The sequence below is a fragment of the Oncorhynchus masou genome, chromosome 14, assembly GCF_036934945.1.
Source record: "Oncorhynchus masou masou isolate Uvic2021 chromosome 14, UVic_Omas_1.1, whole genome shotgun sequence".
Taxonomy (NCBI): domain Eukaryota; kingdom Metazoa; phylum Chordata; class Actinopteri; order Salmoniformes; family Salmonidae; genus Oncorhynchus; species Oncorhynchus masou.
The window spans coordinates 5,120,065-5,147,547 of record NC_088225.1 but is presented as its reverse complement, the minus strand read 5'-3'; the positions used below and the strand labels follow the sequence as shown (position 1 = coordinate 5,147,547).

Here is a 27,483-nt window from a genome sequence, read left to right as displayed (position 1 = left end):
CTCTGTTTATTGCTTTTTCCCCAGCAGGCTAATATCTCCATCGACTCTCTGCCCAGGACACACTGCTCCAGTCTCGACCCACATACTGTAACCTCTACTACTTTCTCTCCCCTGTCCCTTCATGTTTACTTTTTCCTTCCAACTCACAGTTTCTCCAACTGGGATTGTTCATTTTCCCCCACTTCCCTTTCTTTCGGTCTTTCTCTCCATTTCTCCCTCTCTCTATCATTTTCCTCTGCCCACCCCTTGCCTCTCTGTTATGGTGTCGAGTATGGCTCTGTGTAGGGGTCTAGGTATTATTAGCAGGGTAAACATTGCTATCACTAAAGAGACAGAGCCAGAGAGACAGCCGTATCTGCCTGTTCTCCTCTGAGCTCTTAAACCCTCACTGTTTGATCAGATCTTTGGGTTCCTTTCCCCCCTTATCTAGAATATTATCCCCTTCTACCACCCCTCCTAAAAACCTATCTGCCACAGCCACACCCCAAACAGGCCGAGACATAATCCACCATAGACGCTGCCAAGTCATGAAACCCCCCTCCAGTAGCCAAGGAATGTCAGTTGACACGGAGAGTGAAGTTCATGTGGAAAATCTCAACACAACACGGACTTGCCCCAAGTCTCAGTCCATCAGATAGCCCTCATCCCATATCTCCTACTCCATCCACTAACTGTACATGCATTCTAGCACAGATATCAATATACTTGATTGAATTGATCCATCCATCCATTTTGTGAATTACCAGTATGTGCTGTATCGTCTGCCATTTCATGTCTGACCCCAGATTTGGTTGTATTCTTCATGAACCTTCAGGGTTCATGGAGTCAATTTGTTTTTGATCTCCTGCCTTCTAACCCCCGTGTGTACTCATCACAGTACATTTAAACCCTCAGGGGGTCATGGGAGGTCATACTGTGGTGAAGTACGGTAGAATGCAGAGTCACTGTGAACACCTGTCAAAACATAAAAGTGTTAAATTCTCTTGTAATCTATTTCACCTGTCTCCACCCCTCTCACCAGCTGTATCCCATTTGTCCCTTATCTCTTGTGTATTTACTGTAGACCTGCATTTTCTGTTTGTCTGTTGCCAGTTCGTCTTGTCCTGTCAAGTTCTACCAATGTTTTTTTTCCCCAATTTTTGAGTTTCCATAGTTGCTGTTTTCTAGTCCTCACGGTTTCCCCAACATTTTCAGAGTACTAAACAGCTATTGACTTAGAACAACAGAGATAAAAACAGGGTGGCAGGTAGCCTAGTTCTTATTGGACTAGACTGCAAGATCGAATCCACAAGCTGACAAGGTAAAAATCTGTCGTTCTGCACCTGAACAAGGCAGTGTGTACTGTCATACAGTACACACTTTTAGTTTTTATTGTCCTAGACTACCTGTCTAAAATGTTTGCTTGCTAGCCTAACTTACTTTCATAGACAACGATGCGCCAGCCATCTAGTTAACATTAGCACACTAAACTCGGCAAACAAAGATACGTCCTCTCACGGTCAACTGCGTTTTGTTTTCAGAAAACTTAATGTGTAAATATTTGTAGGAACATAAGATTCATCAACTGAGACAAACTGAACAGGTTCCACAGACATGTGACGAACATAAATGGAATAATGGGTCCCTGAACAAAGGCAAGTTCATAATCAAAATTAACAGTCAGTATCTGGTGTGGCTACCAGCTGCATTAAGTACTGCAGTGCATCTCCTCCTCATGGACTGCACCGGATTTGCCAGTTCTTGTTGTGACATGTTACCCCACTCTTCCACCAAGGCACCTGCAAGTTCCCGGACATTTCTGGTGGGGAATGGCCCTAGCCCTCACCCTCCAATCCAACAGGTCCCAGACGTGCTCAATGGGATTGAGATCAGGGCTCTTCGCTGGCCATGGCAGAACACATACATTCCTGTCTTGCAGGAAATCACACACAGAACGAGCAGTATGTATGGTGGCATTGTCATGCTGGAGGGTCATGTCAGGATGAGCCTGCAGGAAGGCTACCACATGAGGGAGGAGGATGTCTTCCCTATAACACACAGCTTTGAGATTGCCTGCAATGACAACAAGCTCAGTCCGATAATGCTGTGACACACCGCCCCAGACCATGACGGACCCTCCACCTTCAAATCGTTCCCGCTCCAGAGTACAGGCCTCGGTGTAACGCTCATTCCTTTGACGATAAACGCAAATCTGACCATCACCCCTGGTGAGACAAAACCGCGACTCGTCAGTGAAGAGCACTTTTTTGCCAATCCTGTCTGGTCCAGCGATGGTGGGTTTGTGCCCATAGGTGACGTTGTTGCTGGTGATGTCTGGTGAGGACCTGCCTTACAACAGGCCTACAAGCACTCAGTCCAGCCTCTCTCAGCCTATTGCGGACAGTCTGAGCACTGATGGCAGGATTGTGCGTTCCTGTTGTGATTCGGGCAGTTGTTGTTGCCATCCTGTACCTGTCCTACAGGTGTGGTGTTCAGATGTACCAATTCTGTTGTTACACATGGTCTGCCACTGCGAGGACGATCAGCTGTCCATCCTGTCTCCCTGTAGCGCTGTCTTAGGCGTCTCACAGTATGGACATTGCAATTTATTGCTCTGGCAACATCTGCAGTCCTCATGCCTCCTTGCAGCATGCCCAAGGCACATCCACACTGGTGAGCAGGGACCCTGGGCATCTTTCTTTTGGCATTTGTCAGAGTCAGTAGAAAGGCCTCTTTAGTGTCCTAAGTTTTCATAACTGTGACCTTAATTGCCTGTCTTAAGGACCGTTCCACAGGTACATGTTCATTAATTGTTTATGGTTCATTGAACAAGCATGGGAAACAGTATTAAATCCTTTATAATGAAGAAGATCTGTGAAGTTATTTGGATGTTTACGAATTATCTTTGAAAGACAGGGTACTGAAAAAGGGACATTTCTTTGTTTTGCTGAGTTTACATCTGGCTACATGTTGAACTTCCATTCTCGCAGGCCATGGGAACAATGTATGAATCTATGGTTGGATCAGAATCAACCTTATAATCATTGGCCAGTACAGAGAATTAAGTAAAACTACAGTCCATAATCCCTGTCTTCATCCATGGCTAATTTAGAAAAGGACAATTTTAGCTAGCTAGCTAGGACAACGACAAAGCGAGATGCAACAATTATTGTTTTTTTTCTGTCAATGACGTTTGGTTTCTGATGTGATGTGACTGATGTGAAGCCAAATCCAAACTGGCTTCCATTGACACTTTTTTTTTGGGGGGGGGGGGGGGGGGGGTGAGCCAGGACCATCTTCTTCTTTGGTATCATGGCATTTGCACATTTTGTTTGTGCATGCTGCCACCTTCTGTGCGGTAGTGTCAATGACGTTCTATTTGTGATAGTAAAATAAAAACGAATTGCAACACCAACCAACATTACACCTATAGTTGAAGTCGGACGTTTACATACAATTAGGTTGGAGTCATTAAAACTGTTTTTTCAACCAATGCACACATTTCTTGTTAACAAACTATAGTTTTAGCAAGTCAGTTAGGACATCTACCTTGTGCATGACACAAGTTATTTTTCCAACAATTGTTTACAGACAGATTATTTCACTTATAACTCACTGTATATCACAATTCCAGTGGTACCATGTTCATCTGTACAAACAATAGTACGCAAATATAAACACCATGGGACCACACAGCCGTCATAACGCTCAGGAAGGAGACCCATTCTGGCTCCTAGAGATGAACGTACTTTGGTGCGAAAAGTGCAAATCAATCCCAGAACAACAGCAAAGGACCTTGTGAAGATGCTGCAGGAAACGGGTACAAAAGTATCTATATCGACATAACTTGAAAGGCTGCTAAGCAAGGAAGAAGCCACTGTTCCAAATCAGCCATAAAAAAAAGCCACACTAAGGTTTTTAACTGCACATGGGGACAAAGATCGTACTTTTTGGAGAAATGTCCTCTGGTCTGATGAAACAAAAATAAAATCGTTTGGCCATAATTATGTTAAGTTTGGAGGAAAAGGGGGAGGCTTGCAAGCCGAAGAACAGCATCATGTTGTGGGGTGCTTTGCTGCAGGAGGGTGGAAAATTATGTGGATATATTGACATCAGTCAGGAAGTTAAAGCTTGGTCGCAAATTGGTCTTCCAAATGGACAATGACCCCAAACAAACTTCCAAAATTGTGGAAAAATGGCTTAAGGACAACAAAGACAAGGCATTGGAGTGGCCATCACAAAGCCCTGACCTCAATCCTATAGAACATTTGTGGGCAGAACTGACAAAGCATGTGCGAGCAAGGAGGCCTAAAAATCTGACTCAGTTACACCAGCTCTGTCAGGAGGAATTGGCCAAAATTCACCCAAATTATTGTGGGAAGCTTGTGGAAGGCTACCTGAAACATTTGACCCAAATTAAACTATTTAAAGGCAACACTACCAAATACTAATTGAGTGTATTTAAACTTCTGACCCACTGGGAATGTGATGAAAGAAATAAAATCTGAAATAAATCATTATCTCTATTATTGACATTTCACTTTCTTAAAATAAAGTGGTGATCCTAACTGACCTAAGACAGGGAATTGTTACTAGGATTAAATGTCAGGAATTGTGAAAAACTGAGTTTAAATATATTTGGCTAAGGTGTATGTAAACTTCCAACTTCAACTGTATACCCCACTATTTCATACACATTAAATACCTCAGAACATCTTATATCTGCAGTAAAATCTCATACACCCAGGTACTTATCTGCAGCTGCCACCTACACCCATTAAAAACCCACTGCCCCATTCCACTACTTTGACCCCGTCTGCTCCTGCACCATGCCAATAGCCTGAGAGGATGGGACACCCCCACTCAACACACCCTGTAACTCTTCTGATGACAGAACGCTAAGAAGCCAGCCTTACTGAAGCATATATCACTCGTTGGTCTATCCCTCTATGCTGGCACTAATCTACTCACTGGGATCTCAGGATCCCTGACCCATTCTCCTCTACTTTCTTCACTGCCACAGCATACTACACCTCCACTGCTCTGACTATTTCAACCTGCCTCTCTCACACCAGACATTTTCGATCCCCAGCACTGATCTTTACCCAAGTTGCATGACTCAGAGCGCCTGCTCTCTCTGGTCAGCAGAAACACAAACAAATAACACAAGTCCACTACAGGTTACCTTCACTGATTCAATTGCACCCAACTCCTTTCTCACCCACCCTGTAACCACAAATGGATCCGCCAAAAGGCAAGGATCCACTTTCTCCAAAAATGTCACTCCTACTGGACCAGATTCTTCTTTATTCATTGATGCCAGGCTCAGGTTCTGAGTTCTTCACCACACCTTCCACCTCACTTAACTTGCCCTCGTTCACTTCCATTTTTATCTCCAGAACTCAGTCTGGCGCACGGGTCACTCTGTTTGAAACCAATCTTCTTCGACACCCCATCTCCATGTTTATCGCCATCTTCCTCAGATTCAAATCCAACCTCTGCTTTCCTCATACTCTTCAACGTCTTCGTCCTCTTACTCCACCTCCATTCCTCCTCAGAAACTCACCTTTCTGTCTCCCTGTTCCAAAATTCCTGTTCTTGGTCCATGATTCCTCCTACAACGGTTTACAAATGTTTGCTAGTGCTGTCAACGTTGTCTCTGTTGCTCTACGCTGATTGGCTATTATTATTATTATTAGTTTTCAATTTCAAGGGAGGCCGAATGCTCGCTAGCTTCCCTTGCATTCAATGCTACGAGCGACAACCATGTCCTACTTTTTTTGACCAGACAGCATCAGATAGATCAGATAGACAGAGGGGCACTGTTTCTTTCACTCGGATGCTTTCTCCAGTGAGATACATTCAGCCTTTTGCGAATTGAAGGACATTTATGAAACACAGAGATATGAAAGATACAAAATAATTTGTTATTTTCTTTTATCTTGTTTTGGGAAGCCTGGCTTCCCTTGGTATCCAAGAATACACGCCACTGCTACTCACTAATACATGCCTGTACGCACCCACTGCACACACACACACACGCATACACGCTCAAAGGCGTCATGCTCATAGGGGGCACAGTGGCCCCCTCAGATTTGTCCTGTTTGAAAAATATATAATTGTTGTTCATTTTGTTGTTGTCTCTCTGTAATACCACCTAGCAACTTTATGAAGTTTGCTTTAGCCCAGATAGGTTCCTCATCTCCCATCCTCTTAACTAGCTACCAAGAAGTCAATTCAGGCTATGAATCCTAGCTGGCATGCCTGCTGGTAAGATTGCTTGCTTTTCTAAAGTTGACCAATAACAAAATGTACTGAATAATTCACATTCCTTTCCATATTTTACCCAGATTTTAGCAGAGATGCAGAGAACCATATTTAGTTTCTTTAAAAAAATAACAACTCGTCTGGAGGATACAGACAGCTCAAGGAATATGCTTAGATATGCAATAAAATATGCATATTTTTGACATACACTAAATATACAGAAGTATGTGGACACCCCTTCAAATTAGTGAATTCTTCTATTTCAGCCACATCTGTTGCTGATAGGTGTAAAAAATCAAGTACACAGCCATGCAAGCTCCATAGACAAACATTGGCAGTAGAATGCCACCTTTCCAACAAGTCAATACGCAAATGTCAGGCCTGCTGGAGCTGCCCTGGTCAATCGTAAGTGCTGTTATTGTGAAGTGGAAATATCTAGGAGCAACCACAGCTCAGCTGCAAAGTGGTAGGCTACACAAGCTCACAGAAAGGGACCATTGAGTGCTGAAGCGTGTAGCGCGTAGAAATCGTCTGTCCTCAGTTGCACCACTCACTGCTGAGATCCAAACTGCCTCTGGAAGCAACGTCAGTACAAGAACTGTTCATTGAGAGCTTCATGAAATCGGTTTCCATGGCCAAGCAGCTGCAGACAAGCCTAAGATCACTATACGCAATGCCAGGCGTCCGCTGGAGTGGTGGAAAGCTCGCCGCCATTCCTGTTTCAGCATGACAATGCCCCCCGTGCACAAAGCGAGGTCCATACAGAAATGGTTTGTCGAGATCGGTGTGGAAGAAGTTGACTGGCCTGCACAGAGTCCTGACCTCAACCCAATTGAACACCTTTGGGATGAATTGGAACGCTGACTGTGAGCCAGGCCTAATCGCCCAACATCAGTGCCCGACCTCACTAATGCTCTTGTGGCTGAATGGAAGCAAGTTCCTGCAGCAATGTTCCAACATCTAGTGGAAAGCCTTCCCAGAGGAGTGGAGGCTGTTATATTAATGCCCATGATTTTGGGATGAGCTGTTCAAAGTCAAAATTGTCTAAATCGCAAACATGTATGAATACAAAAATGTGCTTTCTGGTCTTAATTTAAGGTTAGGCATGAGGGTTAGCAGTGTGGTTAATGTTAGGTTTAAAAACTGATTTTATGACTTTCTGTCTGTGTTAGCTTGTGACTTCTCTGAAGAGCTGCCTCCAGATCAAGATTCATGACAATAAATGTCAACCTGCTAAAAACTAACAGTCATAGAAAAGCGCCCTCTGACTTTGTCATTACAAAGATGATGCTGCACCCTGCTGGGTATTTTGTGTAATGCATGCAAAAATAAGGCCAAAACGACTATAATATATGTCATTTAGCAGGCATATATCCAAAGCGACTTATGGTCATACATTTTATGTATGGTTGGTGTCGGGATTCAAACCCACAACCCTAGTGTTAGATGTGCCATGCTCTACCAACTGAGCTACAGTACAAGTCTGGAAGTGAGCTTAAAAACATTGAACAACGCTGAACAATGATGATCTTGGCCTTTTCTTTACTTGAAATAACAAATCTAAAAAAAGACACACATTAAAACATGGAGAAAAAAAACAGAACTATGGTGAGCTATATAAGATTTCTGCAAGATACAGAAACATGATATTATGAAGAACTATTATGAAGAACAAAACTGCATTGCCTCTGAAATGTAGTTCTGTTTACTGTGACACGTTTAGAACGATTCCATCTTGTACAAACAAGGCTAACGATGAATGGATGCTGTAGATTTCTGCTCTTCTTGTCACTGTCTTCTCTACGCAGCATCATAGTCATCTACACATTCGCGAGACAAAGAGAGACATGGAATGCATCTGATGAACACATTCCTCACAAGTGTTTAGTATAATCAGCCTCGTTATAACCCACAGTATCGCAATCAGCAGCACTGGCAGCACTCTCATCAGCATCATTATGATCCTCCAACAACCAGCATCACCTAACAGAGGGTGCTAATTGGGATGTTAGATCCATAGAATTAGGAATTAGTAGTAGTAGTAATTTAATAAGATATATATGGTTAGATCCTACATGTTAGAAGAACGTTACACAGCCCCTTACGTGCCCAATAAGGCCTTTGAGACTTCCCATCCCCCAGCTCAATGTTCTGTATGTACAGTACCACGGATTATTGAGTCATTCTATTTCTATGGTAACTCCCTCCCAATGTTTTATCTGCTGTTCTGCTATGGACACCCATGTGTTCATGCTAGTGCCGCGATATGTGTTATACAGATATATAGCAGAGATGTACAGAGTGTTCCAGTTGTGTACCTGTTGCTGGAGGGAGGTCAGCCCCCACGAACCTGGTAGCGCTGGGTGGGGGAGGAGGTGGGACCGCCCTCCTGGATGACATCACACATGCGTATCATTGTTATCGCCGGCCCACATTGTGTCACAACATCAGTCTATGTAAGTGTGGGTACGGTAGGTGTTATGAATGGGGTTGTGTTATGAATCACCTGGTGGTGTCTCTGTGTGGTGAGGGTGCTAGCTCTAGGGGTTCATGGGTGTTGCGGTAGACCAGGCTAGGGTGAGGCAGGGGTGGAGGCAACCAGGTTGGGTAGGGCAGGTAGGCCGGGGTAGGCTGGTAATGGTAGTGGTACACCTCTGGATCCTCCTCCTGCAGTATTTAACCTTTATTTAACTAGGCAAGTCAGTCAAGAACAAATTATTATTTACAATGACGTCCTAGTGCTGGCAAACCCTCCCCTAACCCCAGACGATACTGAGCCAATTGTGTGCTGCCCTATGGGACTCCCGATCACGGTCGGTTGTGATACAACCCGGGATCAAACCAGGGTCTGTAGTGACGCCGCTAGCACTGAGATGCGCCACTCAGGAGCTGTAAAAAAAAAATCACTGGGGGCCAGCTGGCCTGGAAGGAAGGATAAAAACAGCCTATTCAGACACAACAAGTGTCAAATGGCACCCTATTCTCTATTAATATATTTTTTTAATAGTGCACTATATAGGGAATAGGGTGACATTTGGGGCACATCCTCACTCTCCACTTCAATGGGTTGGATGACCAACTGCTTATGGAGCCTCAACACAACCACTAAACTGACAAGGAACAGTGTGACCCAAAACAGACTCCAAAAATAACTTTTAGGTGCATTAGCTAATGTGAGGAGCCAATCTGACCTCGGTCTGTTTTCTTTTCTAGATTGTCATATCAGGTTAGGTATGTCTCTACCTACTGAAACACATGTTTTCAGATGAATAATGTAAGATGAGTGTGCTGCACACGGACAGGCTGGATGATAAGTTGGCACATGTGACGAACAGTAAATGTACCTCAGTGGTGGAGAGTGGGGCTAGGAATAGCCAAATACCTACCTCTACCTCAGAGGTAGACAGAGGGTGGAACTGGGAATAGCCAAATGACTGTACCTCAGAGGTAGACGGAGGGTGGAACTGGGAATGGCCAAATGACTGTACCTCAGAGGTAGACGGAGGGTGGAACTGGGAATGGCCAAATGAGCTGAGGGCTGACATGCTCATGTTGTTCATGATGACCTGGTGCATCTGAGCATTTTGGATCATCATCAGCTCCACCAGGTCTGGAGAATAGCAGAGAGCAACATTACACACACACACCACACACACACACACACACACGGGCGGAAGCTAACTTCTTCTATATGCCTGTTGTGCTGTCCTTTAAGTGACAATCAACCCGTTTCAACCCGCATGGTGTCCAATCACGAGTTCTAAATCAAATCTGACATCCTGAATGTTCTATCCTCTCCCTTCCTCAATTTCTGTCTGATATCCTTCCAGCAATATGAAAATACATATTTTTCCCCCTGGCTGCTTGTCAGGGTACTCTGGCGACAGCCTGATGCAACATTTAGCAAAATGACACTATATTATACAACTCTGTCAAAATGAGAGGAATCCAAACTACTCATTGAATAATATCAGAAAGAATGTCACTACTGAAATGAACCTCAATATAAGTGAGTTGAAAGTAAAAAGAGCAGAAAGGTCAGCCAGAAGGATGTCAGGCAGAGCAAACAATCACTGCCCTGGCCTGAGCGACCAACAGACAGACAATCACTGCCCTGGCCTGAGCGACCAACAGACAGACAATCACTGCCCTGGCCTGAGCGACCAACAGACAGACAATCACTGCCCTGGCCTGAGCGACCAACAGACAGACAATCACTGCCCTGGCCTGAGCGACCAACAGACAGACAATGAGGCTAGAGGGGGAGAAGGAGTGCCATAAAGAGCCTTGACCGCCATTATAGATGGTTGAGCTCTGGCCCTTAGGTCCAGCTGGCACCTGAAGTGACATTCACAGTTTCACAGACACACACACACACACACAGAGAGAACGAGTGAGGTGAGAAAATACACTGTATAATATTGCAGGCATGTGGCAGAAACCCATGTCAGGCAAGCTGAGAGACGTGGGCTCTGTCTGAAAAGTTATCTTGACAGCCTGCCATACGCACCCTGCTTAACGTGTCCTGGCCGGATGGAGGGAGTGGGAGATGACACAGCAGCAGGGAGCTGCTGGAGGATGGTTGTGGGCTGCTGGGAAGCCTGGGACGGAGACATGAGACTTTAATGAGGCTCGCTGACTGGAGGCATATAGCCAGGGAGAATATCTATCTCCCATATCTAATACTGCCATGGATGAACTACTTTTAAGAGGCAGGCAATATCAGCCCACTCTCTCAACATAGTTAACAGTAGCAATGCGTGATAAAACATCCAATTAAAACTACAAGGTAGTGAGCCGGAGATATGCATCAAGAAGATATGACTCATCAAGCTATTACAACAAAACTCAAATCACAGCTGTTGGAAGCTAAAGATGCCTCCCTTAATGATGCTGCAAATGAAGTCAATGGCATATAGAGAGCCAACTTTCTCTGTAAATGAGCGTGGGTGTTAAATATCACATAGAATTACAGTCTCTATGATATGCCAAGTAAACAGGTCAACTGTGTTTTTTTGCTATTGAAAAAAATCCCTGTTGGCCACACTTACAGGCTGTTGAATTATCTGCACATTCTGTGCGTCCAGGTTCCACTGCTGAAACTGTGGGTCAGTATCATCTGTCCTTGCCATTGAGTTTCATATGTCGGTAAAAGAAAATTGAGCTGTAAACAGTGACTGAAGATAAACCTTGTTTTGATCCAACCCAGGCTTGGAGTATACACTAACCAGTTGGGTTGCCAAGGTTTCAAAGCGCAAACAACAAGTGCGAGAAATATGCGCAGGTTGTTGCGCACACATAGGCTGGTGCGTCACTTACTGTAATGATTATGCTGCTATGGGATATTTAAACTAGGACTAATTAGTCACTCTCTCTATCACATCTATTTTCTTAGCATTTAGGCCTGTATGATATAATCGAGTTCTAAACGTTTCTAAAAGAGCAAATGAGGTGGTCACACTTGAATTGATTTTGACAGCTGTGGCACAAAGGTAGCCTTCTTCCATGTAGCGAAGTGAGTGAATTCACAAAAGTAGCCTATAATTGGGATTTCCCGTCCCTAGACAATACGCTTGGCATATGCATATGGTCGCATGCATCAATGTTGACGGGAGGGGCAGGGAACAGGTGGGCCGTCGCTACGTAGGTCTCTCACTCTAAATTGAGTGGGCTAAGTTGCGGGCACCTGGGATAAGCCTGGGCCAGCTCTCTTTCACTTCATAGACCACTAATTACAGCTTTCATTTGACGAGTTTTTCGCTCTGACTCTCGCTATCTCCGTTCTCCTCCTCAGTGTTTCTCTCTTCTTTCCTTCTCCTACATGCTGTCACTGTCTCCCACGCGGATCCCATCCGCCCCCACCGCAGCATTTCAAACGGTGTAATTAATCAATGTGTGCTCCATCTCGGAATGATCGCCTCTATTTTTAAAAAGCCCTTTCACCAGGGCCATTTCTAGCATTTTCGGGGCCCTAAGTGAGATTTATTTGTCCCCACCACGTCGGGGACAAAACATTTGAGTGCCCCCCTCTTGGAAGAGGAGTGTAAAACATCGCAGCTTTAAAGTGAATGTTCTGCAATTCCAAAATAATGTGCCATGGGGCATAGAGACATTTCATGCAGTTCTACATATTTTGTCATGGGATGGAGATAAAATGTTTCCGTTTTAAAGCTAATTCCTATGTGACTAATATAATCAACGGGGCCCCCTGGAGGTCAGGGCCCCTGGACACCAGGATTGGGCTCAATTCGAATTGAAGGCAGTCAATTCAGGAAGTGATTTGAATATATAAAAATCAAAAACAATTTTGAAATAAATAGCTTCTACTTTTCAGTTTATTGAGAAGTTGTTGAAACATTTAAAAATGGTATATTATTGAATTGCAATTTTAGTTTACTTCCTAAATTGACTGCTGGGCATTTACCTTGAGATTTCGCCATGATTACTACAAGGTTTACATGACTAGAAACGTACCTAGCAATCTATAAAATGTTAGCTGACATGGGCTAATTGAGTGACTGTCAACGACTGACAGAGGAAACTGCTGATGGGTCTTTCTATTAACTGGGGAACCAGTTTGCATTTCTCTCTCTGTTTGGAGCTGTTACAAAGTCATTAAGATAGTGACCACATTAAGATATAAAGGGGGAACATAGATACATTCAATATAATGAATGAGTTGAACCAAAACCTATGTTTAAAACCCTTTCTCATGCTTAGAGTCTTTACAGATTTGGCAAAAATCGTATTGATATTGCTGTCGGACTCTTCTTTTTAAAAGGAGGTCTCAGAAGTGCACTGTAACCGCGTAACATTTCGTATCTCCCTATCTCATGGTGTGAAAACAGTTTTTATGGGCACACATATTCAAAATAATGCATGTGATTGCAAAATCTAATGCTTCAAACATAAATAGTAGCTTTAATATGATTAATAAAACCTAAAATAGATACTGTCATTTAGTGAGGTTCTTTAATAATTATGCATAATAGTTTTTTGATGTGCTTTTACAGCCTGGTCTCATAGACTAGACAAAACATAGTGAATGTATATCCGGGACACTCAAATTAGTATGATACACTACATGGCCAAAAGTATGTGGACATCCCTTCAAATTAGTGGATTCTGCTATTTCAGTCAAACCCGTTGCTGACTAGTGTATACAATCGATGCAATTGTAACTGCAAGTGCTGTAAGTGCTGTTAACGATAAGTCCTGTTATTTGAAGTGGAAACGTAAAGGCGTAACAACGGCTCAGCCGCTAAGTGTTAGGCCACACAAGCTCACAGAACGGGACCGGCAGGTGCTGAAGCAGGTAGTGCGTAAAAATCATCTGTCCTTGTTTGCAACACTCACTACCAAGTTCCAAACTTCCTCTGGAGCAACGTCAGCACAAGAACTGTTCATCGGGAGCTTCATGAAATGGGTTTCCGTAGCCGAGCAGCCGCAACACAAGCCTAAGATCAATTTGGCGCAATAACAAATGTTGGCTGAAGCAGTGTAAAGCTCACCGCCATTGGGCTCTGGAGCAGTGGAAACACATTCTCTGGAGTGATGAATCACGCTCCACCATCTGTCAGCACAACAGACAAATCGGGGTTTGGCGGATGCCAGGTGAACTCTACCTTCCCCAATGCATAGTGCCAACTTTAAAGTTTGGTTGAGGAGGAATGATGGTCTGGGGCTTTTTGTCATGGTTTGGGCTAGGCCCCTTAGTTATAGTGAAGTGAAATCTTAACGCTACAGCATACAATGACATTCTAGACGATTCTGTGCTTCTGAATTTTTGGCAACAGTTTGAGGAAGGCCCTTACTTGTTTCAGCATGACAATGCCCCCATGCACAAAGCAAGGTCCATTCAGAAATGGTTTGTTGAGATCGGTTTGAAAGAACTTGACAGGGCTGCACAGAGCCCTGACCTCAACCTCATCAAACACCTTTAGGATGAATTAGAACTCAGACTGCAGGCCAGGCCTAATCGCCCAACATCAGTGCTCGACCTCACTTATGCTCTTGTGGCTGGATGGAAGCAAGTCCCCACAGCAATGTTCCTAGATCTAGTGGAAAGCCTTCCCAGAAGAGCGGAGGCTGTTAAAGCAGGAAAAGGGTGGACCAACTCCATATTAATGCCTATTATTTTGGAATGAGATGTTTCAACGATTAGTTCATGTAGTGTATGTTACGTTTTGTATGGTTACGTTGGGGTTGATGGGTGTGCGTATAACGCAAACGTCTAGCAACCCAAAGGTTGCAAGTTCAAAGCTCATCATTGACAATTTCATAACATATTGTACGAATTGTAATTCGTAACACATACTAAATGGAGTGTCCTCAGATTAACATACAGAATATTACAAAATGCTCTGAGACCAGGTTAACGTTTTAGTCTGAATGACATCAGGTGATAAAGAGATTGTGTGATACTGCACTCAATTTAAAAACAGCCAAAGTGCAGGAATTAATGTTGATCTTGAGGATTGACAGAACATTTGTGTCTATGTTGTGAAATGGTCAAGGTAATTTGCCTACACCATAGATCAAATCAAAATCAAATCTTTGATTTGATTTGATTTACACCATAGATGACATTAAATCAAGATTCCTGAGGTAAGATTAAGGTCTGTGTACATTTTGATCCTTTGTTTTCCAAGCAAAGGAATAGTGGAGGAGCATAAACATATTGCTTGTTCGTGTTTTTGTTTTTATAAAATATAAAACCAAAAAAATTACTTGGTATTTCAATGTTAAAATGTGGGTGGGGTTAAATGTGGAATACCTGGTCAAGTGCACAGCCAACACTTTCTGTGCTTTCAAAGTAGGAAGTCATCATTCTAACGCCATTCATTAATCTATTAGTCTATTCATTAATTGATTCATAGTTGCTCATAACATGCCACAGTGCCAAGATAGGGTAAGATCACTTTCTGCGTAAGATTTAGTGTGTATTAACTTATTAATGTCTTCTGTTACTGTAAATGGTAAGCTGACTGATATATCCTAGTTACTTGACGAACCATTGGTAATCTTATTAAATGATGGGATATAGCCATTACAACAGTATCTATTTCTAGACTCGACATATGCCCCTAGTTTGTTGACAGGAATGACTGCTGCGCCACCTTGTTCAAGTGAGCACAGCACAACAAGGGGAGTCCAAAAATGTGTGGTATGCTGCTGCATAAATGATGTAATATGCCAGGGAGATATGTATACTGTAGCTAATAAAGTAATACTAAGTGTATGTTGTGTAGTAAGCTGTTAGTAGCCCATGTGCCTCACCCTAATATTTTGGTCCCTTTCCCCCTCATAACTTAGCCTACTGTTTTGACTTGGTGGTGCACATGTAGCCTATAGCCTGTTTTAGAGAAATGTCATCATCAAATATTGTAAGAGCTTTCATTGTCTGTTTATATGCCCCCTTTATTTATCATACAATTCTGACTCGGTGTACAGGGAGAATACTGTAAGAACGGCCCATATTCTGAATTCTGTCACTGTACATTTCAAAAGTGCTGAACAAATAGTTATATTGACTACGTCCATCTTAGCTTGCTCATTAATGTCTTAATCGAAAATACGGATTGCGCTCATGGTTCCTTGCTTCCCCCGTGCCAAAGTTTGTACATCTCAATTGTCAGTAGAAACCACATATGTTTAAGGAAGTTAAAAAAAAACAGAGCTGATATGGTTAAGGGCAGTAAATGAAGCTGAATTAACTGTTTCGCTGCCAGACAAGGTTCTGCTGACAACCTGGTGTATCGGTGGTAAAGATTCACGTCATGGTGCTGAAAAGAAAGCTCTGCTGTTAGGACAGCTTTGTGTAGGCCCTAACAATGTATGGGTACCATTTGTCACCGTTATAGTGCAATTAATGTATTGTTTAGTGTTGTGTAGTGGCTTAGCTGGCATGCATCGAAAAAACATTTTGGGAGTTTGCCCCACCAAGATTTACATGCTGAAATTGTCACTGGTCAATGGTTGCACATCTAACTAGCTGGAATGAAGCGAGGGTGTGAATAGTAGACATGTAAATATATCCTTTCACTGTTTGCAGCAGGTCTTCAGTTCACTGTTTACAGCAAGTCTCTGGCTACCCAGACCTGCCTGATCAGCCTGATAGTGTGCCGTGGGTGTGTCCAATTTACACCTGTGCAAATCTGTGTGTATAGCCATGGAATTAAACATCCAACCATTGCCTCAAGTGTGGTGCTGTAGGTCCACCGCACACCCAAATTTGTGTGGGGTCGTGTCCAGAAACAACCCCTAGACACTGTGGAGATCTGAGAGAATTGGACAGATTTAAGCAATACCGCCAAAATTCCACCAAGCCTATCAGATCTCCACAAGTGTCTAGACTCTTGGCTCTAGGGGCTCGGGGTTGTTTCTGGACAGGCCATTGGTATTAGAGTAGCTCAGTCAGTCTGGCACTGTAAAGAAAAGGCATAACTGTCAAATACTTGCTTCATGTGTCCTCAATTGCATTTCCTTGATTTGTTGCGTCCTCTCTCCTCGTCTCATTCTCAAAAAGTATTGGATGAAAAGGTCAGAGGTCTCTCCCCTCTCACCTTCTTATCTAATGGGTTTTGAGAAGGAGGCGAGGATGTGAGGAATGAAGGAAATGCAATTGAGATTCTCCCCTTGTTTCCTCCATTCCCCACCTCCCTCTCAAAGCACATTGGGGGAGTGGAGGGAAGAGGAAGCAAGAACATGTCTCGTCTTCACACACACACACACACACACACACACACACACACACACACACACACACACACACACACACAGCTTGTAGTGTTTATTGATTATAATTAATTATTGGTTATTATTATTTTATTGATAGAACCCATTGTGTTATATTATTGTATTGAATTATTACAATTCATTCTTCTGGAAGGTTCAGCATTGCTATAAATGATAGAGAATTTGATTAATAAAGCAAGTGACATTTTAAATGACTTAGATGTAAATGACTTAGATGTAGATGTTTGTTGTTGCTAGGAGTTACAGACTCATTGTGCCCATCTCAACTCTTATTCCTGTAACTACACATGTGAAGCTACAAGACAATCATATTTAAATGTATATCAAACCATTTAGAAATGTTGACCCTTATGTCACACATTGGCCCCTTTTTTATACACTGAACAAAAATATAAAGATTACATGTAAAGTGTTGGTTCCATGTTTCATGAGCCAAAATAAAAGATCCCAGACATTTTCCACAAGCAAAAAAACCTATTTCTCTCAAATGTGCACACATTTGTTTACATCCCTGTTAGTGAACATTCCTTCTTTGCCAAGATAATCCATCCACCTGAGTTCCCCTCGCCATTTTAGCAGCCAGACATTTTGCATTTCCCAACATCTTTGCAGGAAGTAGTCGTTTCTAAGCGACGTGGAGGCAACCACGTCACACTGTGCAACCGAAACAAAGATCTACACACATGCAAGAGGCTTTTCCCACTCTATACAAAAAATTGTTTTAATAATTTTCTGAATATTCTCTGTTTTTTGGAGTTCCACCTGCAACTGGACACAGAAGTTAATAATAGGCTTTGTTTCTTCCGAGTCGAGAGTTGAAAAACTGCTGCCGTGGCCTTCCACAAGCTAAGGTGTAACGGCTGTATGGAAGCGTTTACGTATCCTAGTGTCACGAATCCCGCCGAAGATGGTGTCTCTTCCTGTTCGGACGGCGCTCAGCGGTCGTCGTCCCCGGCTTACGAGCTGCCACCGATCCCCTTTTCTGATTAATTTAGTGTTGTCTGATTAGTTGCACATGTTTCGGTTTCGGGCTATTTAAACCCGGTGGGCCCGCCGGCTTTTGTGCGGGCTTGTTTTCTGTTTTAATGTGTGTGATTTCTGTGGAAGTATTTTGCTCTCGAACCGTTTCGTCCTGTTGTTTTGGACTGGGTCTTATTACGCCCGTGTGTGTGGCGTTGACCGACACTGTTGTTTTGGGAATAAACATTCCACATATCAACTACCCTCCCTGCACCTGACTCCTCCACCCACTACTTCTACATGACACCTCGTTACAATGTGCAGCGAGTAAGCATTTGTAGTCATGTGTGAATGTTGCGGTCTTATCCGACGAAGATCCTTCTGGAACAATTAAGTATTTATTTTTTTGTTTACCTTTTTAACTAGGCAAGTCAGTTAAGAACAAATTCTCGTTTTCAATGACGGCCTAGCAACAGTGGGTTAACTGCCTGTTTAACCTTTCGGTTACTAGTCCAACACTCTAACCACTAGGCTACCCTCTATTCTATACAGTTCAACCTTAGTGCTCAATTAAGTAAATATACACTTGGCCCGTTGCGTTAACAGGTAGGCTATCCTAAATAAATCTCCAATGCCTGTTGTGTGCTGCCTGCATCTGAATCACACTTAAATTATCTTCAGTAATATTTAATGAAAACACAAATACACTGGACAGGGTGGGTTAAGGGTTAGCTCCATCCCATTAAGGATAATTTATTAATGCTTTAAGCTCCTGATGAAACCTCATGCCTGAGATGAGTTCAGCTCCCCTTCTCATCACAGATAACATCATTAACATTAACTCAGCATTAACTCAGACCTCCACTGAATACATTATAGAAAATAGAGTGACAACGCTGCAAATGTTATCACGTTACTGTAAATGTTATCCTATTAGTGAGTTCATTTTGTGTGCTGGTGTTGTCACTACGAACAAGTAGGTAGTAATGCTGAGGTAATGCTGCGGGTGCCGTTATGAATGGGTAGACTAGAGAAGGTTCTGCTTTTTAAACTTCAACCCCTCATCGGTCCTTATTCTGACTCACTTGCACCCCTCACGTCCCCTCCCCTCCATTGCCCCCCCTCACCCCCTGCGGCATGTGCTCAAGAACATGGCCATTACCTTTATTGGTTCCTATGGCAACCCTACCCTGCTCTTGCAACCCATAGGTAATGGTGATAGCAATGACAGTATGTGTGCTCAGTGGGGATTGTTGGTGTAACAAAAATGAACATGTTTACATTTAGGATAGATAGTGCTATTTTGGAACGTACACTCAATCTCTCCTCAGTCTTCGTATATCTCACTTGCTTGGTTTCACACACACACACACACACACACACACACACACACAAATCTATTCATAATTCTTTAAAACACTAATGCACCCAACTAGGGATGAAGAGAGAAAGAGAGGTGGGGGAGGGGTACAAAGAGAGAGGGGGAGGGAGAGAGAGAGAGAGTAAGTAAATGTTATTCTTTCTTTGACATATACCTTTTGAAAGAGAGAGAGAGGGAAGGACGGAGGGAGGGAGATAAGGCCATGAATACATGTCTGTCCTCCCTTTTTCTTGTCAGTACCCCAAGGAGAGTCGTTGAATGACAGACACACGCACATGCACATTCACACACACTCTGCGTGGTAGCATGTGTGTGGTGCTCCCCACCACCGACTGCTTCTAATTACCACGTCTCTGCACACACACTCAGCTCTTGAATACTGCATTACCCAGTTAGCAACAGACTCCAATTTCATTTGGTCTTTGAGGGAGCTGGGGAACGCTGGGGAGTTGGGGAACGCAAGCTCATTACAGGTGATTTTCAGTGGAAATCAATGGTATAATACCCTGAGTCCTCCTGGGATAGAGGGGTCAGAGAGAGACACTTTCATGTCAATTGTCTCAGACATCATCCTGGCAATTCTAAGCTCTCCAGAACCCATTGTTGATTGTTTCATGTTTTTTTACAGGCAGGCACAGAAATTGAGTCCCATTATTAATACTGAAAAATACCTGCCTCTGTCTGCAGTGAATGTGGCAGAGCTGTCATGCCCGTACTTATGCTACTCCTATCCTGAAGGGATTCTTAAAGAGATGTTGTCTAGTAATTCTTTTTGTCATTACTGATCTCAGAACTGCTCATTAGTTACTTTAGGTGCTAATGGCTGTGGGGGATACCTTATGGAAAGTACCCCCCCCCCCAAGACCATTGTGATTCACTTTACTGAAAGAAAGATACCAGTCCGTGTGTAAACACACAAATTCTCCCTATAACCCAGGGGTGTCAAACTCATTTTGCCCCAGGGGCCGCATTCAGTTTTCAATGAGGTCTGGGGACCGCACAAAACAATGTGTTATTTCCTCGTCGTCAAAATGTGCAAAAAATCTTCCTCTACCCATATTCCCTTACTGTCTGGCTTTAATTCCGGTGGAAATTAGCATTTTAGACACAAGCAAGAAACTGTACATGTAGGTCCGTTATATGTTTCACACAGTTTTAGTCATTTTAAGTAACTAACCACCCGCGGGCCAGATTGGACCCCCTCCGGCCCACGCACCGTATGTTTGACACCTGCGCTATAACCCTTTTAGCTTGTTAGTGTGATTGTGCATCTGTTTATTTCTATCCTGCAGCATAGGGCTGACCTGGACATGCTCCTCAACTAAATACAGAAACAGAGATAAAAGATGGGTCAATACAGTCTCTGATGGCCCATTCCTCTTCATGGGAATTTGATTTGGCCACAGTGCCAAGGGGCTGCCTCTGCAGACAACGAGCGACACAGTAATATAATGCTCAGTCCCAAACGTTCATATGGTTAGAGTGTCATTAGTCTATTCAATTCAGAATCCTATAGGTTTGGTAAATGAAGTCAAGAGGTCTGAATGTCAATATACGAGAGGGAGTCATAGACATAGTCAGCCTATTATTCCGTTTCTTATAATGATGTTGAGCTTCACTGCAAGCGTCAGTATTGTCAATTACTTCATAAGAATCTGTATTTTAGAGGACCTGCATTCCATATTGGTTCAGGTGTAACAGTGGAGACGAATGGCAAACTAAAGGTTGAGTTAGCTGGCTGAATTTCCATAATAATTCCTTTCACATCCTGCAGTTTGAAGTCTTTTCAAATCCACCAAAAGCGTCTGTCTCAACAGTTGTTACCTGGTACACCTGGTGCATGCTGCTAAAAGATATGTCTTCCACATTTGTGTGAAGTGAATTCAGGGCCGGGGCTGGCTGATGGAGAGAAGAACAGCAGATGGAAAGCTGAAGAAGAAAGAAGCAGGAAGGAGGATGGTGAGGAGGAGAACATCAGGACATGCTGACAGCTTAGGAGCTTCAGGACTGTGCAGGTAAATAACATTTCACCCTGGAGCTGAAGGTTCATATTTGACAGCATGCCATTATAATGCACATACAATTAACTACCATCACCATTGACTTGCATTTCTCAGGCCAAACCTTCCCCTCTTACTGTACTATAGTAAGAATATTTATGTTTGTGAAAATGTGACACAGTGGAAGAGTACCTGTGTTAGTTTATTGACTGTTTTATTGGCTGAATATGCATTATACTTGTGGGTGTTTCTCGAGAAGAAGACCGGCATCAAAATGGCTACCAGCCTTACAATATGGCTAACACTAGGGTTGCAAAGGGTCAGAAACTTTCCGGGAAATTTTCCTTGGGAAGTTAATCCCTGGAATTTGGAGACATTTTCTTAAATAAAATTTTTCAAATGTAGCTAATAACAGTAAACTTTTTTTTAATGGGATACACATAAGGCAGTTATAGGTCCTGTGGCATATTTTGGTTAGACTATCCCCAATTCAATGCAATTGCTCTGCATGCACAGTGCATTCTTCCATCACATGTGCAGCTGATTCTCAAGATCTTGCACACTAATGAGATGCTATTGAGCCCACACTACTACACTGTCTGAGCCAAGGACTACATGCTGTCTGGTAAGTTTTGATTAAAATTCTGGGTGGGGTGAATATATTGTATACGACAAACATTATTTTTTGTTAACTAGTAAATAGTAGCCTACAACAAAGTGTTTTCAAATCATTCCTAACTTGTTTACCATTTCTGATAGTTAGTTTTTCCTACCATGTGGGTTTTAGCTTGCTTGAGCCTGCTAACTGAGCAGTGTTAATTCACCTGTTTCCATACATGTTTCATTTTAAAACATTTATCTTACAAAGGAGTTTTTAATCTAATTGCTGAACTATCTGTACATGGAATTGTATTAAAAAAAATCTAAATCTTTACAGGATACTGTCACGGGTGTGTGGAGACATTTCACTGCAGCTAATGGAGAAGGAAAGCTGTACATTTGCCAGTACTGTGCCAAATCATATGTGAAGAATGCAACAAAGATGCAGAATCATCTGGCCAAGTGCATAAAGTTCCCACAGCGCTCACAACGAGCAACCTCTGACAAAAGTCCCTCTACTTCTATTCAAGGTGAAAATGATGTTTGAGACACATTATCGATAGTAACAGCTCATGGTCCTCCTGGAATCAGACGTTTCTTTGACTCAATGGAGGAACGTAGTCAGAGAAATGCTGATGAATGTCTTGCTCGAAGTGGTTCACATCTGATACTCACAGGCAATGTGTATTAGAAAAGATTTCTGAATGTTCTTCACCCAGCATACACCCCTCCAACCAGACATGCTTAATCTACTCATTTTCTGGATGCAGAGTTCAGCAGAGAAATCATAGAGAAAGTAGACTGCATTGCAATCATCTCTGATGGGTGGTCGAATGTTCATGGGCAAGGAATAATTAACTTCTTCATCTCCACCCCTTAACCAGTATTCTACAAGAGCACAGACACAAGGTTCAACAGATTGTCACGCCCTGGCATTCTGTTTTTTCTTTATTATGTTGGTTAGGCCAGGGTGTGACATGGGTGATTTATGTGTCTTGTTTTGTCTAGTGGTTTTGTAGTCTATGGGGTTGTGTTCAGTTGAGTGTTCTAGGTAAGTCTATGGTTGCCTGGAGTGGTTCTCAATCAGAGGCAGGTGTTTATCATTGTCTCTGATTGGGAACCATATTTAGGCAGCCATATTATTTAGGTATCTTGTGGGTAATTGTTCCTGTCTCTGTGTTTTGTACCAGTTAGGACTGTTTCGGTTTTTCCACGTTTTCTTATTTTGTATAGTGTTCACGTTTTCATCTTTCATTAAAGATGTTTATAAATAAACACGCTGCCATTTGGTCCTCCTCTCCTTCCCAGGAAGAAAACCGTTACACCAGTCTCTACATTGCAGATGAGCTGAAGGCAGTCATCAATGACCTTGGACCACAGCAGGTATTTGCACTGGTGGCAGACAATGCTGCGAACATGAAGGCTACTTGGTCTAAAGCGGAGGAGTCCTACCCTCACGTCACACCCACTGGCTGTGCTGCTCATGCATTGAATCTGCTCCTCAAAGACATCATGGCACTGAAAACAATGGATACACTGACTGCCAAGGAAATGGTTAGGTATGTGAAGGGTCATCAAGTTATAGCAGCAATCTACCTCACCAAGCAAAGTGAGAAGAATAAGATCACCACATTGAAGCTGCCCAGCAACACCTGTTTGGGTGATGTTGTCATCATGTTTGACAGTCTCCTGGAGTCTCTCCAAGAAATGGCCATATCACAGTCTGCCGATATGGACAGCCCCATCAAGAGGATCCTCCTGGATGATGTACACTACCATTCAAAAGTTTTGGGTCACTTAGAAAAGTCCTTGTTTTTTAAAGAAAAGCAAAAAAAAATTGTCCATTAAAATAACATAAAATTGATCCGAAGTACAGTGTAGACATTGTTAATGTTGGAAATGTCACACCCTGATCTGTTTCACCTGTGCTTGTGCCTAGAAGGCCAGCATCCCGGAGTAGTCTCTTCACTGTTGATGTTGAGACTGGTGTGTTGCGGGTATTATTTAATGAAGCTGCCAGTTGAGGACTTGTGAGGCGTTTGTGTCATGTCTTATTATGTCTGTTCCTGTCCTTTCTCTTCACTCTGTCTCTCTCTGCTGGTCTTATTAGGTTACCTTCTCTGTCTCTCCTTCTTCAGCTGTTCTACATCTCTCCTAACTAGCTCATTCATCCTTTCCCACCTGTTCTCTCTTTCTCCTCTGATTAGGTCTCTATTTCTCTCTCTGTTCCTGCTACTTTCAGTGTCAGATTCTTGTTTGTGTTTTTCATGCCAGAAGCAAGCTATCGTCTCGTTTGCTTCCACCTTGTCCTATCCTGTCGGAGTCGGCCTGGCAGGTGCATCCTGCACTATACAACGTCGGAAGAGGATTTATGCCATTCCTGTTTTTTCATTAAAGAACTCTGTTTTCTGTTAAAACCGCTTTTGGGTCTTCACTCAAGTACATAACAGTTTGTTTCTGAAACTAGACACTGTAATGTACTTGTCCTCTGGCTCAGTTGAGCACCGGGGCCTCCCACTCCTCTTACTATTCTGGTTAGAGCCAGTTTGTGCTGTTCTGTGAACTAGTAGTAGTACACAGCATTGTATGAGATCTTCAGTTTCTTGGCAATTTCTCGCATGGAATAGCCTTCATTTCTCAGAACAAGAATAGACTGACGAGTTTCAGAAGAAAGTTCTTTGTTTCTGGACATTTTGAGCCTGTAATCGAACCCACAAATGCTGATGCCCCAGATACTGTGCTAACATAATTACAAAAGGGTTTTCTAATGATCAACTAGCCTTTTAAAATGATAAACTTGGATTAGCTAACACAACGTATCATTGAAACACATATCTATGTAGATATTCCATTTGAAAAAATCTGCCGTTTCCAGCTACAATAGTCATTTACAACATTAACAATGTCTTCATTGTATTTCTGATCATTTTGATGTTATTTTAATGGACACATTTTTTTTTGCTTTTCTTTCAAAAACAAGGACATTTCTAAGTGACCCCAAACATTTGAACTGTAGTGCATTTTGGGAGAGAGTGATAAGCAGCCTGAAACTTCTGAAACCTATAGCAGTAGCCATTGCACGGATTAAGGGAAACAATGCCATCCTGTCTGATGTTTAGACTATGCTTGCAGATGTAAGAGAAGAAATCCATACTGCCCTGCCCACTTGCTCCAACCAGAGGAAACTGCAGTTCTGAAATACAGTTGAAGTCAGAAGTTTACATACACTTAGATTGGTGTCATTAAAACTAGTTTTTCAACCACTCCACAAATTCCTTGTTAACAAACTATAGTTTTGGCAAGTCGGTTAGGGCATCTACTTTGTGCTTGACACAAGTAATTTTTCCAACAATTGTTTGCAGACAGATTATTTCACTTATAGTTCACTGTATCACAATTCCAGTGGGTCAGAAGTTTACATAAAATAAGTTGACTGTGCCTTTAAACAGCTTGGAAAATTCCAGAAAGTGATGTTATGGCTTTAGAGGCTGCTAATAGGCTAATTGACATAATTTGCGTCAATTGGAGGTGTACCTGTGGATGTATTTCAAGGCCTACCTTCAAACTTGGTGCCTCTTTGCTTGACATCATGGGAAAATCAAAAGAAATCAGCGAAGACCTCAGAAAAACAATTGTAGACCTCCACAAGTCTGGTTCTGTCACGTCTTATCAAGATGGGTGGAATCAGGCACAGAGAGCAGATAGTTTATTCTCCGGTGAACAAAAAACACGGTCAACCCAACACATACAGGGTGAACAATCCAACACAGGAACAAGACAGACCGGAGTATAAAAACACAGGTACTACACCAACTGACATGAAATACAAATAACAATCCCGCACAAAACAAGGGCGGGACAACCTACTACATATACATACACTAATTAACTAAACTACACACAGGTGAAACCAATCAGACAAAACCAACAGACACACGAAAAGGGATCGGTAGTGGCTAGTAGGATGGTGACGACGACCGCCAAGCACCGCCCGAACAGGCAGGAGAGCCAACCTCGGCGGAAGTCGTGACAGGTTCATCCTTGGGAGCAATTTCCAAACGCCTGAAGGTACCATGTTCATCTGTACAAACAATAGTACCAAAGTATAAACACCATGGGACCATGCAGGGGACGTCATACCGCTCAGGAAGGAGACGCCTTCTGTCTCTTAGAGATGAACATACTTTGGTGTGAAAAGTGCAAATCAATCCCAGAACAACCACACGGGACCCTGGAAGATGCTGGAGGAAACGGGTACAAAATGTATCTATATCCACAGTAAAACGAGTCCTATATCGACATAACCTGAAAGGTCGCTCAGCAAGGAAGAAGCTTCTGCTCTAAAACCGCCATAAAAAAGCCAGACTACGGTTTGCAACTGCACATGGAGACAAAGATCGTACTTTTTGGAGAAATGTCCTCCGGTCTGATGAAACAAAAATATAACTGTTTGGCCATAATGACCATCGTTATGTTTGGAGGAAAAGGGGGAGGCTTGCAAGCCGAAGAACACCATGAAGCACGGGAGTGGCAGCATCATGTTGTGGGGGTGCTTTGCTGCAGGAGGGACTAGTGCACCTCACAAAATAGATGGCATTATGAGGAAGGGAAAATTATGTGGATATATTGAAGCAACATCTCAAGACATCCGTCAGGAAGTTAAAGCTTGGTTGCAATGGGTCTTCCAAATGGATAATGACCCCAAGCATACTTCCAAAGTTGTGGAAAAATGTCTTAAGGACAACAAAGTCAAGGTATTGGTGTGGCCATCACAAAGCCCTGACCTCAATCCTATGGAAGATTTGTGGGCAGAACTGACAAAGCGTGTGCAAGCAAAGAGGCCTACAAACCTGACTCAGTTACACCAGCTGTCAGGAGGAATGGGCCAAGATTCACCTAAAGTGTTATGGGAAGCTTATGGAAGGCTACTCGAAACGTTTGACCCAAGTTAAACAATTTAAAGGCAATGCTACCCAATACTAATTGAGTGTATGTAAACTTCTGACCCACTGGGAATGTGATGACAGGAATAAAAGCTGAAATAAATCATTCTTTCTACTATTATTCTGACATTTTACATTCTTAAAATAAAGTGGTGATCCTAACTGACCTAGGACAGGGAATTTTTACTAGGATTAAATGTCAAGAATTGTGAAAATGTATTTGGCTAAGGTGTATGTAAACTTCCGACTTCAACTGTACATCAAAAAGCGTGAAGACTTCTGCCTGAAGCCCATTCACTCCGCAGCGTACGTTGGACTCCAAGTATGCTGGCAAGAGCATCCTGTCTGGTGCAGAGATCAACAAAGTCTATGGTGTCATCATTACCATGTCTCGCCACCTTGGCCTGGATGAGGGCAAGGTTCTTGGCAGTCTGGTGAAGTACACTTCCAAGCAAGGGCTTTGGGATGGAGATGCAATATGGCAAATGTGCCAACATATCTCATCAGCCACCTGGTGGAAGGGACTTTGTGGATCTGAGGCTCTTTCCCCTGTTGTCCCCATCATCCTCCAAAACCCACCAACATCAGCCGCCTC

General features: G+C 42.9%; 1 protein-coding gene and 1 long non-coding RNA gene across 2 annotated transcripts; one reads left to right on the top strand and one right to left on the bottom strand.

Annotated features, from left to right (window-relative positions):
* Positions 1 to 7,777: 7,777 nt before the first annotated feature.
* Positions 7,778 to 11,473, bottom strand: LOC135553680 (proline-rich protein 29-like). The gene is made up of 6 exons (XM_064985634.1): positions 11,298 to 11,473; positions 10,757 to 10,847; positions 9,735 to 9,856; positions 8,753 to 8,913; positions 8,565 to 8,635; positions 7,778 to 8,066 (listed from the first exon to the last, which is right to left on the bottom strand). Exons 1-6 carry the CDS (start codon positions 11,376 to 11,378, stop codon positions 8,047 to 8,049), a joined length of 546 nt encoding a protein of 181 aa, XP_064841706.1. The 5' UTR covers positions 11,379 to 11,473; the 3' UTR covers positions 7,778 to 8,046.
* A 6,149-nt stretch (positions 11,474 to 17,622) lies between these two features.
* Positions 17,623 to 25,220, top strand: LOC135554013 (uncharacterized). Its single transcript, XR_010457648.1, has 5 exons — positions 17,623 to 18,358; positions 21,224 to 21,360; positions 21,862 to 21,970; positions 22,283 to 22,475; positions 23,254 to 25,220. It is a non-coding gene; the product is annotated as an uncharacterized LOC135554013 (long non-coding RNA).
* Positions 25,221 to 27,483: the final 2,263 nt, after the last annotated feature.

What these genes read in the sequence shown, in the direction of transcription:
- LOC135553680 (XM_064985634.1), bottom strand. Translation starts at nt 11,378, where the DNA reads ATGGCAAGGACAGATGATACTGACCCACAGTTTCAGCAGTGGAACCTG. An exon ending in GCCAGGACACGTTAAGCAGG is followed by an intron (nt 9,857 to 10,756) that starts GTGCGTATGGCA and finishes GCTATTCTCCAG; the next exon opens with ACCTGGTGGAGCTGATGATG. An exon ending in ACCCTCCGTCTACCTCTGAG is followed by an intron (nt 8,914 to 9,734) that starts GTACAGTCATTT and finishes TAAATACTGCAG; the next exon opens with GAGGAGGATCCAGAGGTGTA.